Source organism: Juglans regia, chromosome 9 (assembly GCF_001411555.2).
Source record: "Juglans regia cultivar Chandler chromosome 9, Walnut 2.0, whole genome shotgun sequence".
NCBI classification, from domain to species: domain Eukaryota; kingdom Viridiplantae; phylum Streptophyta; class Magnoliopsida; order Fagales; family Juglandaceae; genus Juglans; species Juglans regia.
Genome location: NC_049909.1, coordinates 23,874,609 through 23,891,550, shown reverse-complemented (window position 1 = coordinate 23,891,550; position 16,942 = coordinate 23,874,609). Strand labels below are relative to the sequence as shown.

General features: G+C 33.1%; 2 protein-coding genes across 11 annotated transcripts; both read right to left on the bottom strand.

Annotated features, from left to right (window-relative positions):
* Positions 1-195: 195 nt before the first annotated feature.
* LOC108994605 (WEB family protein At5g55860-like) lies at positions 196-5,702 on the bottom strand. Of its 10 annotated transcripts, XM_018969940.2 has the most exons (5): positions 5,471-5,702; positions 4,960-5,022; positions 3,603-3,713; positions 2,865-3,081; positions 196-2,197 (listed from the first exon to the last, which is right to left on the bottom strand). In XM_018969940.2, exons 4-5 carry the CDS (start codon positions 3,039-3,041, stop codon positions 440-442), a joined length of 1,935 nt encoding a protein of 644 aa, XP_018825485.1. In that variant the 5' UTR covers positions 3,042-3,081; positions 3,603-3,713; positions 4,960-5,022; positions 5,471-5,702; the 3' UTR covers positions 196-439. The 10 variants fall into 10 exon arrangements, with proteins under 10 accessions (XP_018825485.1, XP_018825447.1, XP_018825454.1 ...); XM_018969902.2 differs by having other exon boundaries at positions 2,865-3,078; positions 4,960-5,702; XM_018969909.2 differs by lacking the exon at positions 3,603-3,713 and having other exon boundaries at positions 5,331-5,702.
* A 7,723-nt stretch (positions 5,703-13,425) lies between these two features.
* LOC108994597 (protein NOI4) lies at positions 13,426-16,501 on the bottom strand. Its single transcript, XM_018969876.2, has 3 exons — positions 16,374-16,501; positions 14,051-14,233; positions 13,426-13,703 (listed from the first exon to the last, which is right to left on the bottom strand). Exons 1-3 carry the CDS (start codon positions 16,377-16,379, stop codon positions 13,659-13,661), a joined length of 234 nt encoding a protein of 77 aa, XP_018825421.1. The 5' UTR covers positions 16,380-16,501; the 3' UTR covers positions 13,426-13,658.
* Between the last annotated feature and the right edge of the window lie 441 nt (positions 16,502-16,942).

Below are 16,942 nucleotides of genomic sequence, written 5' to 3'. Positions count from 1 at the left end.
ATACCATCAGCAAGTGGAAAAAAGCAGTGTCTACAACCATGAAGTTTTGCTCTCACATCATCAACTTTGAGCTTAGCTCAAGAGGCAGGCAAAAATCATTGTTAATTTTCATAGGATGCAATGTGGAGGGCCATCTGATCTCTCATCCACTAAAGAAGACAACCACTTGCGCAATTGGTTTATCATTCCGATAGCTACCAAAGTAAAAATCTCAGATTTCTAATGTAAACTTTCAAATGAATATAATCTACTCGCTTGTCTCATTTACAGATCACACTTCCCTGAACTTGCTACCAAGCTCATTTCCTGACAGTTCCTCTTCTTCCTCTCCAAACAGACGAGAGAGAGAAAGGGAACCTAATCCCATCAGTCTCAAATATACACAAAACGAAACAAGTTCCACTCTCAACCATGCATAAAGGTCTGGCAAACCCAAATATCACACAGGTTTCTCGCCAGGCAAGTATGAGGGAGACCCACCCTCAATCTGGTTCTTTCTTCTGTTAAAGATGTTGCTGATGCTAGGCAGAAGTACCTTCTTTGAAACGAACATCTTCTCTTTCTCTAATTTCTGGGTCTCGATAATATCTGCTGCTGGGTTCTGCTTTTGAAGCCTAAAGTGGAGAGGTGATGATTCTGACAAAATCTCTGTTTCTGCCAAAATCCGAGATGCAGCTTCAGCTGCCTTCTTTTGTTCCTGTTCACGCCACCTCCGGAGTTCTCCTTCCACTGCTCTCTTAGCTGCTTCAGCCATCTCTGCACTCTTCAAAGCAGCTTCGGTTGAACCCTTCATACCCTCAATCTCCTTCCAAGTTGCCTCTAACCTCTTGAGGGCCTCATTTTCACTAGCCTTCACAGCTTCTACCTGTGCCACGGCAGCAGCAACTTTCATTTCTGCTAATGCGTCAGACTCCTCAATTTTACGACTCAAAGACTCAAACTCTTCCCTTGATATTGTGATATTGGCACCGGACTCAAAGGTTGAGGCGTGTGCAGCATTAGTTTTCTCGGACAAGGCTTTAATTCGATCAAGGGCTCTTGCCTCAGCTGCTTTCGCTTCTTCAGCTTCTTCCAGAGCAATTCTCAGCTTATTTTCTGCTTCTTCTAATGCAATGTTGGTAGCTTCAGTTTCTTTCTTCAACTCCTCTACTTTAGTCTTCATCTCTTCTGCTTCTTGCCTTGCATTTGCGGTTTCTGAAGAAAGCTGGTTAAGTGTGGAGATCAGCTCCTCAGAAGTCCCTCTTGCTTTAGACTCCTCCACTAGGCATGCGTCAAGCTCAGACTTAACTTTCCGGTGCTTTATATGCAGATTCCCAGCAATGGATTCTGTTTCTGCTTCCTTCGCCTTTAGTTCAGCATGTTCCTTCTTCACATTATCCAGCTCCACCTTAAGAGCTTCCACCAAGCTTCGCAGGGAGGTTTCCTCTTCTGCAGTTTTCTGTAGTGACTCCTTGGCATCATCCAACTCTGAAGTGACAGTTTTCATGGAATCTAAATCTGAAGCCTTTGCATTTTTCATTTGCTTTTGCAGAGCCCCAATTTCACTCACTCTGTCAGCCAGCCGTGCTTCAAGATTTATGGTGAGTTCAGGATCCAATTCTTTCTTCAAAGCATGCAAATTCTGTGCTGACTCCTCTAGGGTAGCTTTATATGACTGTATCTGGACATCCTTTTCAGCAAATATCTTTGCTTGCTCTTGCTGAGCTTCTGAAGTGGCAAGCTTCACTTGCTCAAGCGATTCCTGCACGGTTGAAATTTCCTTGGAGAGCTCAGTAATTTTTTCCGTGTTTGCTTTGGCTGCATCTTTGGCTTCTGCAGCCTGCTTGAAGGCAGCAAGTTTTGCTTGCAAGGAAGCATCAAAGTCCTGATGAATTCTCCTTAATTCTTGCTTTGCAGCATCAAGTTCAGTAATCACTGTCATGTACTGCTCTCTTGTGTCTTCTAAGTCTTGTTTCAAAGCACCATTAGTTCCAATAGGATTGTCAGAGTTCTTTGTGGCTTCTGTAGCCTTGATGGCCGATTCCTTGGATTCAGTAAGCGAAGTCAGCTTTTGAGTCAAACCCTCAACGGTTCTTTTAGCTCTTTCAAGCTCTACAAGGGCTTGCAGTTTTGTAGTTTCAGCATTCTCTAGTTGTTCCTTCAACTTGTTTAGCTCTTTCTGAGCCAAATGGAGCTGTGTCTCCTTGGCCAGTATTCTCTGCAATGGAATAGACAAAATAAATAATCTTTGGAACTCAAAGAGAGCAACCGAATAATGGGTCTAAATACTGAGTAAACCTTCACAGTGTCACTTTGGCCAACAATTTCCAGTAATTGAACATCTTTTTTTTTTTTATAAGTAGTAATTGAACATCTTAATAGAACTAAGAGTGCCTGGATATTAGGAATGTTAAGTGGCGAAAAGAAAATTTGTTGGAAGTTCTTTAAAAAGGTAAAGATAACATAAGTTTATCCCCTAGTCCCTCCTTTAGAAATATCTGCTCCCTTTTAATTCAAAAGAAGAACCAAAAACTGAAGTATATATGTTAGGGACACAAGCACTAGTAAAAATATTTAAGGAACACTTCCAGACTTGCCGTAGATGCTTCCCATACTTTGCTGTCAATTTAGACAATGTGATTGTCAAATCTAAAAAAGATTACAACCACCACAAGTTAACAAGCTGAAAGTTCTTTAAAAAGAGAAAACAGTCATTTCTTATTCTTTTGTAAACACAAGGCACCATGCCTGCAATATTATGAAGATCACCGATGTTTGTGGGTAACCTGTAGTTCTTATAGTTTATTAAGCTAAATAAAACAAAAATCTGTACTATCCCATGGATATACTATATAACACTTGTAAAATAGAACCACCAAAAATACCTCTGCAGAGTGAGGTTTTGCCTTCTTAATGGTAGGTCTTTCCCCTGATAAAGCACCTTCACCGAAGAGGTTGACAGCATCTTTAACAGATTGAAATGGTGCACTGGTGTCTATCTCTCCCACCTCTGCTTTGGGAGTAGGAGAGTTGGTAGCATGTCTTTGGTCTTTTGCAACCATAATGCTTTACTATTTTCCTTATTTCTGTGAATCACACCTGCTGAAAGCAATTAAAAAAACTTAATTTTGAAATTGTTTGAAGAAAGGAGAAAAAGAGAGAGAATGGCCACAAGAAGTTGAAAACACAACATGTATCAGCAAGTTGGGGGTAAACTTCAACCCAAAAATCATAAACCTTAATATTTCTAAAGAAATTTGCTTCCACGTTTAAGGGTTAAAAGGAATAGAAAGGCAGGAAAGGTATATATATCTTTACATGGCAAGATCACATCACTTCCTAAAGCAGGATCCAACCATTCACAAAAAAAAAAAAAATTAACTTCAAAGAAACCACTCTCCAACCTGGAAAAATTCCAAAGAGATGTTGGTATTAGCCATGATATTCTCAAGGAAGATGAAGTCAATTTTGCAAACTCATGAAGAGATTCAGTTCAAATAAAATCTGAAGCCAACCTCAAATTTCAACCAGAGCTATAAGACAAAAATGAACCCCAAATGAAAAATAAATAAAAAATAATAATCAAACTACCAATATAATGGATCAAGAAAGAACAAACTCACATGCAATGAGACTACTATATAAGCCCCCATCTGCAAACACATAGCCACTAATCCTGATGTGCTAACAAACATTCTGGATGAGTGAACACAATGCCAACCAATACTATCATTCTGAACATGGAAAAAAAGACAAAAAAGTTACCGCTTCCAATCCAAATGACTCACTGATGCCATCTTTACAATATATAGTTAACAAATGTATCTATTAATTTCCAAAACTTTGTTTTTGATAGGTAATCAAAGATATTATATTCAAAGATATTATAATCAAAGATGTTATATTAATTTCCAAAACTCCAGGATCGAGTTTCTTAACAAACAGAGAATGGAAAATATACAGGGGATTTGAAATCCCTAGAGATAGAAATCCCCATAATTTTGCATACAAAATCCGATATAGCATGTGCATCTCCCAACAAAGAGTAAGTGATGAAAGATATAAAACCTCAAACAGTAATTTTAGGGCTTGTTTGGATACAGAAACCATCACATCTCATCATTACAACTTTCCCAAATTCCCATACAAAATATCATAAACAATTCAACTTTTTCAAAACTCAAAACAATAATAATATTAAAAAATAATATTCTAACAATATTTTATTCAACTCATCTAAAACCATCTCATCTTATCTCACTATCCAAACGAGTCATCATCTAAAGCGGATCGTATCTTGTACTACAGAAAAGCATGTCAACTCCAAATAAGTGACAAAAGATATTTTGGTTGCCAACAAAGAAACTTTTGAAAGACGGCCTTTTTTTTATGAGCAATGAAAAGACTAAGGTTTTTAATCAGCCTTCTGAGAACATAAGTGCAAGGAAAAAGATAATGCATATATGCTATACCCTGCATCAGAAGTTAACAAGGAAACTGGTGGGCATCATCTTAGTTGCACGCTAAATTGCTTTACTTTACCTATAAATATAAAAAAATTAGAAAATCAATTGACTTAATTTGTGACCGAACTTCTCATTGATGTATTGTTTCATCGAGATTGAATACAAATCACGATGTCCATCATTGGACAGATATCTCACCATCCTTTTTCCAAGTCCCCTCGACAGCTATCTCATCATCCTTTTTCCAAGTCCCCCACAAAAGGAAAATCCGGAAATCTAAGGTGGACCAAACACACTCCATATAAAACTTGTGATCCACATGGTTATTTGACTCCCAACCCAGAGTTGAGATCTAAACAAAAATAGCTCTAAAATCTTTTGCTTGGCACACCACCACCCCCGCACGCGCATTTAGAACGCAATGCAGTTGCTCACTGCTTTTGTCACAAGTTTCCAAGGCTATACCACACTTTTTAAGACAGAGCAAGAGAACAAAGTTCTATGTGAAACATACCGTATTGATCAATGGCTCCTTGAATAATACAACTGCCCAATTTGTAAGTATTAAACTCCAATCCTACTTGACCGTGAGCGCATTTACACACACAAGCACCAAATTAGAAACTTCGAACTTCTCCATGAAACTTTTATTTAGACTGCGGAAAATGTAAAAGAAAAATGCGAAAACTGAAAGTAGCTGGAAAGAAACAAAGAGAACAAGAACTGAAATTTGATAGATTACCAAGCAAAGTTGAGCAAGAAAAAGGGAGCTTGCAAAGCATTAAAAGAACAAAGGAAAAAACTTTCTTAACCAGAAACCCTAATCAAACCTAGAAATCATTCAAGGGTCAAAACAAAAAGAGCCACTCCTTAAAGCCACAGTACCACGAAACACGATGTTCCAATCGGAGACAATCTTCCTTCGATCATCCTCTCCGATCTTATTTCTTCTTGCAAAAGTAACAAAGGAAAAAGGAAGAAATAAAAGCAACTTTGAATTTCAACACCCAGAAAACAAAGCCCACCAAGAAAAATTGTCGGCTGTGCAAGATCCTCCGAGACAATTGGTCGAAAAAATTTCCCAGACTAGAAAATGCAGTTTATGGGATTGGAAAAGATACGGAGAATAATTTGTAGGGTTTGAGATCGCAATGGTATCCGAGAGAATCAAAATGTAAAAGAAAGAGAGATTGGATTGGAAAGTTCGAAAGCTGGTGCCCGTAGAAGACAAGTTTCATATGAGCAAATCGGGGAGAGAGACGCCTGAGAATCTAGTGTGTTGTTTATTTTGTGTATTCTCACTATGTGTGCTTCCAATGTTGTGCTTATTGTACATGTTTTGCCCATCTAGAGGCTTTGGTGTCTTATATGTACAACCCAGAGAAGCGAGGATGAGAAATGGCCGAAGCAGGGAATAGATGGCAGTGGAGTTAACGCAGGGAATATATTTTTTGAGGAATATATATTTTAATTTCATATAGATAAATTATTCTGTAAAAAATGTTCACAATTCATATAATAAAATAATTAATTATAATATTGTATTTTTATTATTATTATTAAAGTAATTATCTATTATTTAAGTGATAAACATAAAAATCTGTTTAAAATTTATCATAATAAATAGTACCGTTGTACAAAATTCTTTAAAGCAATACTTCCTTTTGAATGATTTAATATGCTGATTAAACAAATAATTATTTAAAATATATTGATGTCTAAAATTATTTAGATGTTAAATTGAGTTGAGTTGACATGATAAAATATTATTAAAATATTATATATTATTATTATTATTATTTTAAAATTTAAAAAATTTGAATTATTTATTATATTTTATATTAAAATTTAAAAAAATTATAATGATGAGTTGAAATAAATTTAATTTTTAAAAAAAACTGCCTCAAATGGAATTAGGGTGAGCCCAACTTTCAAGCCTATCTAGCTAAGCTAGGAGCTCATGACACATCAACATATAATATAACAAAAGGAAAAGAGTGGTGCTTGAAACAAACATGGGATCCGTACGTGTTATGTCCCAACCATTTTTTTAACAAAAGGCTGTGAGTAATGGCATGCATGCATGCATGCATGATTGCACGTGTTACGTGTAATATTTAATACTCTTCCCTGCGGAATGATCGAATCTTTCAAAGTCCAAATTAAAATGCATGCATGCATATATGGTAACCAACACAGTACGCAAAAACAAAATGATCATTCTTTAAAAATTTAAAATATTATATTTTAATATTATTATTATTTTAAGATTTAAAAAATTAAATTATTTATTATATTTTGTATGAAGATTTAAAAAATATGTAATGATGAGATGAAATGAGATACAAAGAGATTAAAATTTTGTGTCTTATCTCACCTCCAAACCTGTCTGTTCAAGATCAGAAAGGATCGATGCATCCGCGTACAATATGATTGATGGCAGAGATCATAAAATCCTCGTTACAAACATTTGGCCATTACAACATCATAAACATGTTTGTTTGGATATTTAAAATATCTATAAAATAATTTATAAATATTGGTGAAATACACAATAATAAAATAAAAATTACAATTCAATTAAAATTAAGACGAAATCTGTTTGAATTGAGGCACGAAAATCTCATTCTTTTTAAAGAGATTCAAATCATCAGTAATATATAAAGTTCTTCAAATGAACCGGTGCAACAGAACTTCTCTTGACTTGTTCATCTAAGATACAACAGTTCAATTGATCGTCGTATAGCTCAACCATACTCTGTACAAGTGGTTGAACCCAAAGCTCCACTCAAATAACACATATTTATTGTCGAAAAAATCTCTCAAAATAATATACACACTTCTTTTGTTTTTTTTTTTTCTTCTCCAACTCTTCTATATTGTACGCAAAAAATAAGTGACTCTTAAAACAGCCGTAGTAATAACCCCTCTAGGTGATATTTTTTTTCAAAACAATAACTAATTGCCAAGTAATTAAAACCTCAATAAAGATGCAAGGAAGGAATTATGAGTAATTAGTGATAGAAACGTACAAGAGGCCATAAAATTGGATTTTACTGTTTGTTTGAAAAATAGACAATCGTGTAGAGAGTTTACGAAGACTAAGGTCTCCTTTGTTTTTTTAGATAAGACAATATAAAAGTTAAAAATTGAATAAAATATTATTAAAATATATTTTTTTAATATTATTATTATTTTGGTATTTAAAAAAATTAAATTTTTTATTTTATTTTGTATAAAAATTTAAAACAATCATAATAATTAAATGAAATAAAATAAAATAAATTGAAATGAACTGTCAAAACAAACAAGGTTGGAGTTTGAAAGAGTCTGCTGAAAGCAAAGTAAGAAATTAGGAGCAAGGTTACACATCATAAATTTCTTAAAACAAATGGATCAAATTTAAAAGACACTCAATGGTCAATAATAAATCCAAGGTAATTCCTAACCTTAATAATTTCAAAAAACACCATTATAAACAAATGTCACAACTAATATTTATTAAAAAAATACCAACATTCCCTCACTATTTTTTAATAATAACAAAATAATATAAATAGGATAAATACTTCCAGACAAATAATAATTATTATGCATTACGAATGTGTGCTTTGCATTAGATATTCACTTAGTGAAATAACAATCTTTAGTACTCCAGAGTCAGTAATAGTCTCAGACTCGAATTATGATTATTTAAGGGAAATAAATAATTATTACTCACATATAATAACTCAGGTGTTGACATGAACTTTATTAGATAACACATTACGGCCTTGTGCTAATCCCGATTTCATGAGTATATTTGAGAATAAACTCAATTCATATAGAGAACGGCCTCACTCCCACACTCACATAGGTAAAATATGTCAAGTGTGCTTATGTAATTATAACACCCTACTCATAAGAGCTACAAAATTTTATTAAGAGTTTTTTCAAAAACTCATCTTCTAAAACATTACAAGATAAATGCATTCACATCATAAGAAAGAAAAATAAAATAAATAATACATTTATTACGACCATTATATGATTTGTTTTTCTCATTGAACTCAATTATCAGGATCTCTAGTCTCCAAATTGGATATCCTCATATATGACTCTTGAATTATGAATTTTAATCTTATTCTCATCAGATGTATTCCAGACTATTTCTCTTACCAAGACCTTGATTAGTGGATTTGCAATATTATTACATAACTTAACATAATCCACGTTAATAACACCATCCGTCAAATAAAATGTCACAATGCTGTATTTTTCTTCTTATAGATCTGAACTTGCCGTTATAATAAGGGTTTTGTACTCTACGAATTATAGCAGTACTATCAAAATAAATTAATATGAGTGAAGCTGATTTTCACAAAAGCATAATAAATCTTTTAACCAATTTGCTTAGTCCCTTATTGAAGCCAAAACCATAAGGTCAATTGCTATAGTTGACTTGGCAATAATACGGTAGCCAAAGCACTAAAGCACTTAAATCTTAAAAGGGATTGATATTTAAATCGGAACGTTGAAAAACATTTCGTTATGACAACAAAATGCCAAAAAGTTAATACATAATTTTTCGGTGCATCTAAATGCACTGAACAATTCACTGAAAAACATTTAAATACATAATTTTTTTAAATTTTAATATAAAATATAATAAATAATTCAAATTTTTTAAATTTTAAAATAATAATATTATTAAAAAATAATATTTTAATAATATTTTATCATTTCAACTCAACTCAACTCAACTTAATTTAAAATCTAAGTTAATCAGTTCTGACTTTACTCCCAAAAACTCAAAGAAAATAAACCTCAAGAAAAGTAAATACGCTGGAGCCAAAATCTTCTGAAAAAATAAAAATTATTGTCTATAAACTTGACCCCACTAATTTTTTGGATTTAAAAAAAAAATTTATTTTGATAAAAAAAATACAGCTCATTCAAAAATCACTTTATTCTAATATAAAAAAAATTGATGGAATACTATTTTTTCTTTCATATTTAAGAAAGACACAAGCGATAGTTTCATGGATAATTCCCAATAACTGAACAAATAAATTAAACTCATTTCTACCAAATTGATTTTCAACTTCATGGAAGAATTCTTTGAATTTTTTCAAAATCATCAAATTTATTATTTTAACAACTAACCATACGTGTATTTTGAAAAATTAAAATTATAAAATATCTATTTCCTCCACAAGTTAAAATTCTTTCAAATTCACAAAGAATGGTATGAATTAAATTTAACAATTTGATATTTTTCTCAACATTTTTATAAGGTCGTTTTATAATTTATGCTTGACTACAAGTTTCAGATTTTTTAAAATCCTTCGTCAGTTTGGAAATTAATCATAAACTACTCGTAATTGGAACATATTTACTATTGATATGACATAAGCATGCATGCCAAAATTTAAAGAAGAAAGTATATAAAGAGAAACATCATATGTTTTATTCTCAATATTCAATTTAAACATTCCATCACAAGCATAATTCTTGCTCACAAAAACTTCATTTTTTGTAATTTTATATTGATCAGATTCCATAGTTTATTTGAAACCCACTTTGTTAAGTAAAAAACTCAACATCAAATTCTTCCTCGTAGACAGTGTGTAAAGTATATATTTGAGCATCAATATACATCCATAAGTAAATTTCAGCTCGACCTCACCACTCTCAAGCATAATAGTCTTCTCTTATTCAAAAGGAGTACAATTTTTGAACCAACCTTTATTATAGCAAACATGCCTATTGGCATCGGAATTTGCTCACAACCCTTCAACAAATTGAACCATGTTAATTTATAGAATATTACTACAAACGGCTCCTCAATTATGTTAACTTGATAATTATTTTATTGCTTTCAAAACTTACAAATTAGAGTAAAGTGTCTACTTTTACTACAGACAAAATAAACTTAATTTTGTGAAAGAGATCCTTGATTCTTATCATTTTGGCTTTAAAAGCCTTTTTGTGAGTTCTACAAAAGTTTTAAGATAATTTAAGGAGATAAATATTTAATTTGATTGTAAACAATCATAATTATTTGAGTGATAAAGATCATTTTGACTGCTAACATTTATTATATATATAGATAAAGATATATGTGAAAATATTAAGATGATAGTTTTTTATCATTAAATTTGAAAATAATAATAAATATATTGAAAACCATATGATAAATTATCATCGGAAATTAAAGCATCCTCTTCTGTCCAAACCTTACAAAAGAAAAGTTAAAGGAAAAAGTCTTTTTCCTAAAAAAGGAAAATGTCCTTTTCTTTTTCTTTTTTCATAATAAAATATGAAAGCTAGGTTCGTATACGTGGTCCATACATATCCATGTTCTGGTCCCTCGTTGGCAGGTGGCAACCTGCACAAACTCATGCAATTTTGTTTTGAGTAATTAGCTCCAAGTTTTAAATGTATATGTACCTTCTTTATTTTAAAAAGAATTTTATTATTCATCATCTTTACACATTATATTTATATATATATATTTTTTTTTAAAATTATTTTTTGGTTTTATTTTTTAAAATTAATTAAAGTATTCTACTCATCATATATATACCACAATATTTTGTAAGAGAAAAAAATCAAAAAATTATTTGTGATAGTGTATGGTGTGAGGATGATTAGTATTATTTTCCTTTTAAAAAAAATAAAAAGTTCAAAGTTTTCCATAATGAAATTCATATTTTTTTATAAAGGGGTTGCGCGATATTTATAAGTTTTGAGCTTGTCTATATTATTTATCTTTTATTTTTCTTGGATCTAATCAAACTCATGCATGCAATAGTAATGTATATTTGAATAATTACAATTTAGGTTTGTGTAACTCTTGCCCTTTTTTTTAAAAAAAAAAATAGAGTAGGATTTATTTTTAAAAAAATTAAATTGCTCATATAATTCCCGTAATATTTAAAAAAAAAAAAAAACTCTAAGCTTATACAATATACACCTACAAATACCATATCTCTCTCCATCTTTCTATATATACGAGTAATTATATATACAATTGTAAAGTATGTAAATACTGCTTAACCGTTTTAAAAAAGAATGAGATTTATTATTAAAAAATTAATTTTTTTTTAATATAAATCTCATATATTATTATTTTTTAAATAATTACACGATAACGACACATTTCATGGTTGCACGGAGCTGATTACGCGAGTGGATCCGAACTATTGCTTAAAAAGACCACGCCAGCTTCTAATTTCTTCGAGTTTTATTGAAATTCTGTTGTCTCGGATTTTGACATATTAATTGGTCACGATAACAACTATTGGTCGTCTGATCATTACTTACAGAACTTATACCAAAAAATGGAGAATCGCATCGAAAATGTGCTGAAGATAGGTCGCTTCAAACGTCACAAGCATTAATTCTCAAGTTTCATACTTTTCTTTTGGAGATCGTTCAAATTTCGAGGTAAAAACTTATCCCCCTATAAATTTAATTTTGTGGATCAATTTTAACCAAAGCTTATGTTTTGTTGTATTATCTTATTTGGTTGATGAGAAAATAAGGGAATGAAAAGTGAGACAATCAAGGTAAGTTTTTTAACCTTCTGTTTTAAGGGTGTTTTGATCTTCCAAACATTTTTTTCCCTTTGTCTATAGATGAAAATTAAATTACCAAAATTTGCTATTGTCCTGCGGGCACTTTTTTCAAGCCTGCAAGTGGTGTTTGGAATTAGGTTTGTCATTGACAGGGAAGAGTGCTTCTCTCACAATATCCAATACGAAGGGGATACGGTTCATCTTTCTTTTGTTGTAATTAAGGTCGATGGTGCTTGGCATTATTCTCACTACACCTCATGGTAAGCTCCACATTTGGCTTTGTTGCTTTTTTCAAGTTCTTGAATTTTTTTGCCATGGCATAATGTTACCACTTGTACATATATTTTCTTTAAAGACTTGTCATTAATGCACATGAACCAGCTCTTGGGACATGAAACCATTCATCTCATGGCTTTGTTGTAGATTTTTTAGGCCTAACAGTGTGATATTTTTCAAAAGGGGTGTTAGCTCGACTATGATTCTAAGCCCCATGAGTCCACTTTTTTCAAGTCTTGTTTGTTGGTGTGAAAACCTCCATTGATCCTATTACGTGTTGAAATTTTCAGGTTAAAGGAGCTTCTGGTGGTCAGATTCGTGATTTTCGTGACAAGATAAGTGAGAAGTTCGAGTTTGATATAAAACTGATCTGTTCCACCAAAAACTCGAACTTTAAAGAATGAACTAGAGCTTCCATCAAAATTATGTGTCTATTAAAATACTCAAAAACGACAATACAATTTAACTTTTGACAAGAGGTTTATCTAAATGCGTTCTCTAAAGTGGGAGGAGTTTCTTGATTGTCTCACTCGCTCGAACTTGATTGCCATCTCTTTACTTTGAATATAATATTGTTGTGCATGTCTTAGGTTGGTTGTTCAACTCTCACCGAGTTTCATTGAAGTTGTGGTCATGCTAGGTGCAACAATTTTGTTTTTTAATGATCATGCCTTAACTGTAACTTCTCTTTTTGGTAATGAGGGAAGTCTGCACGCACGCACCTAGCACTTGGTTGAGAGCGCACTCGGACTGGGGATAATAGTAAAAAAAAAAAAAAAATACTTGGCTCTCCCCACAATTCAAAACTAGTTTAAGTATGTCCCCGAGTGTAGTTGTCCAATTGTAATGATAATTTGAATGGGTTAAATTTAATTTTCCCTATCATTGAGATTTGAGTGGGGAAGAGGGTAGTTTCGAATTCAGTATTTCTCCTTTCCTCTATTCCCCCCATATCTTAATTTTCACACAATAACCTCTGCTTCCACTATTTATAGTTCTCCCAACTAAAACTTTTTAAGAATAGTGAAAAAGAGAAAAGAGAAAAGAATCATATCTTAAACGCGGGCAATCTGATAAATACAAATAACCAGAGAAATGATACCACAGGCAAATCTCAAAAGCTCTAGCGGAATACAAAGGCATAAACGGAAAGAAATATCTGGGTTTCTTCTTATAAATAAACCGCAACATCAATACATATAGTTACAATAAGTGTTCGTCTTCTTCACCTATTTTCTCACCATAAATTGTTTTACAGCACACGCTAAATTCCAACAGGGCCATCATGGCTTTACAGTTACCATCTTCTTCGGGCAATATGGCCCTACATAAAAACATGCTCTTATGTTGAAGCTCTTACGAAGTAAGGAACTTATCAGGAGTGTGTAGGTGGGTCTTGAAGGCAGCAAAACCATTTTTTCTGAAAACCAGTCCACATAGCAGAAATGGCAGTCTTCAATCTCAAGCATTTTTTTCAAAAAAATAAAATAGAATTATAGTAATCTAGTTAAAATGAAGGTAGATATAATTGATATATATATATATATATATATGGACCGCACAGGATGATGTTAGAGCTACAAAAACTTCTCTCAATAATTAAAAGCCTTTCTTTCTTTCTCTTTTACTCTTCTTTTTGCAATAATTTTATCACATTTAATCAAACTGATATTCATCAAGTGCAACATCCAATAATATCTCAGGAATGTATCCAGTGGTAGAGAGAGAAGGAAAAGGGAAAAAGAGAGAAGTTATATAACATCTTACAGCCTGAGGCTTGCCAACATCCACTGCAGGCTTACTTTGAGAATCAACCTTTCCCGGTGACTCTGGGTTCCCACCGGTCTTCTTTTCATCCCTAGCCTTATTAAAAATCACAGTAAATCCCTCAGCCGAAGCAGGATCATTGACATCCCATTCCCCAAATTTTGGCAATGGTTGACCCTTGTCCTGAAACAGAAACGTAAAAGCTTTCTATCACGATTGAAGCCCAGAAGATCTTCATCCACCTTTCCATTATGAACTTCAGAAATGATACATATAATTATACCAATCACAATTAGCAAGAAAAGCCATTCAATTCCACCCAAGTACTTTTCATGCTAGAACTGCATGTAAATTTGTAAGACTTGTAAAAAATGAAGACTTAAGAGAGGAGGGACTGAGCATATTATATGGAGCATTCTTTATCCAACAGTAAGGTGCAAACAAGCATATACATGAAAACAACATAATGATATTGCTAACAGTGCAATGATGATCAGCTAGGAAATTGAATTAAACCTTTACGAAATGTTAAATAAAGTTTGAATATGTTTGTTTAACAGCCGATTGCCACAAATCAAGTAACAAATGACCAATTTTTTTTTTTTTTTTTTTGATGATGGGGGAACCACCCAACGGCAAAGCCCTTAGGACTCAACCATGAAACCTAAACCTCTAGGGAGACTAGCACAACTACCCACTGTCATGGCCTCCCACTTAAATCGCAGTTTGATCCCAGGAGGAATCGAACCTGTGACATGGGGCACATACACACGAGTTTGCCCTTACCACTTGGGCCACCCACAGGTGGGTGCAAATGGTCAAATTAAAGGGATGCTTTAACACAATTGCTACTTATGTAGTCATAAGTCACCAAACATAATTAACAGCTCATAAAACCAATATGCTGGATGGGCATCTGATTTCCTATTTTCCAAAAAGGCTGTGAACTACTCAACACACTTATCCCTATGCATCACACCAAGATTCTAGACACTCTTAAATTCATAAAAGGACAGATCTTCATCCTGTTACATCCCGATTTTATCTAGATTGACTGGCCAATCATGAACCCCAATACATCTCTATAAAAAAAATGATCACTATAATCCTGCCAAAAGACTTTGAGAACACATGGCATTCTTACGTTAGGTGTCCTGATACAAGGCATTCTCTTAAAATTATATTAGGCCCCTCGGCCCCACCAGCCAATCATACAATGAATGGGGTCACTCCAGCTTTACACACCAAATAAGGTGCCCAACCACAGTAGCACATTCACCTCATCCTAAAGACCCAAATTCTTGATCAGCTAAACTCTAATAGGTTGGAAGTTTTGGTTGACTAGATGAAATAACCCATCAGTATAATCCCACTGTTGGCCCATTTATTGTAGCTTTACAAATACTTTGTGCTAATTATGAGAAAAGGCATATTTGAAATAACCCAGGTTATTTCAGCTCTGCAACTCATAGTGAAGTGTTTAGACAAAAACTATGTAATTCTCCACAACTTTCTAGTGCCAGTGCCAGTGCCAGTGCCATAAGACAGCTTGTATATCTATAGTTTACTACATAACATTCATAGTTAGATAATCAGTGCACAGTCAAAGAAATTGCATGTAACAATACTAAAACTACAGCATAATCTTTTTTGGTAGGTGAAAGGAACACGCGTATACTAAAACCACAGCATAGTCATAGCACAAAACCTAAAACATGCCGGAGCAGCATAACACCAAGAGCAAGTACCAGAATGATATCGCAAACATGTCCTAGTCTCCTAGATCCATACAATTATACAAAGCTAATATATATAGCAAAATAGATTCTCTAATAATGTCATAACATACTCAATTTGAGATAAATATAACTGTGTGTGTGTGTGTGTGTGGACACACCAAAAAAACCTGACCTTTTGCGGCAAAAAAAAACTCTATTTCGCAATCACTATATGCTCTCCATGATCGTGTTTTCTTTCTTTTCCTATTGACTGTTGTAAATAAAATTTCCTCCAACAACAGAAAAACGAATACAAAGCTAATCCGAAATAATTAAAAAAAAAAAAAAAAAAACAAATCATTGGATAAAAAATCTTGTTAGAATAAATAATATTATCGATCGAAGTTAGAATAAAAATGATAACGATAGATTATGGAAAAAACAAAGGATCTAATCGATTATCAATGTTAACGAACCGGAACTGAAGCTCGAATCGATCAAACATATATAAAATCGAGTAGAATAAGCATCCAACACAATCAAATACAGAAATGTTGAAACAAGAAACAAAAAGGTAACTGTTTCTAGAAAGAGAAGCAACGTACCGACATGAATTTACAGGGAGAAACTTTTCTAGGAAGAGGAAGAGCAACAAAAAAGAAAACAGCAAGTGAAAAACAAGAGGGACTCGGAGAGAGAGATGGAGAGAGAGTAGTGATGAGGACGCTTGTGAGTTGGGCCAGAAATGGGCCTTTGTTTGTTGGCATGTGAAAGGGGGTATTAGTGACATTACACAGGATAGCGTTATGTTTGACGGAAATAATACGTAGACGTCAAACAGCGTCGGGCGTGACGTGGAGGGTTGCAGTGAGAGAAAGTTAGGCACAGACTACAGAGCACGTTGATTTGCTGGGATATCTGCATTTAAGTGGTAAAGGTATCTCAGAGAATCTGAATTTATTTTATAAATAGTAATATTTTATAAATTTTAAATATATAAAATAAATTGAGATATGTTTAAAATTTAAATATGCGAAATAGGTTAATATATGTTTAATTTTTTATGAAAAGTTGAGAAAGTAATAGATCCATCCATGATTAATTTGAAAGAGACTGAGGTGAACTCAGCAGCATCCAAACATACTGTCTACTGAGCTACTCCACTACATGGTAA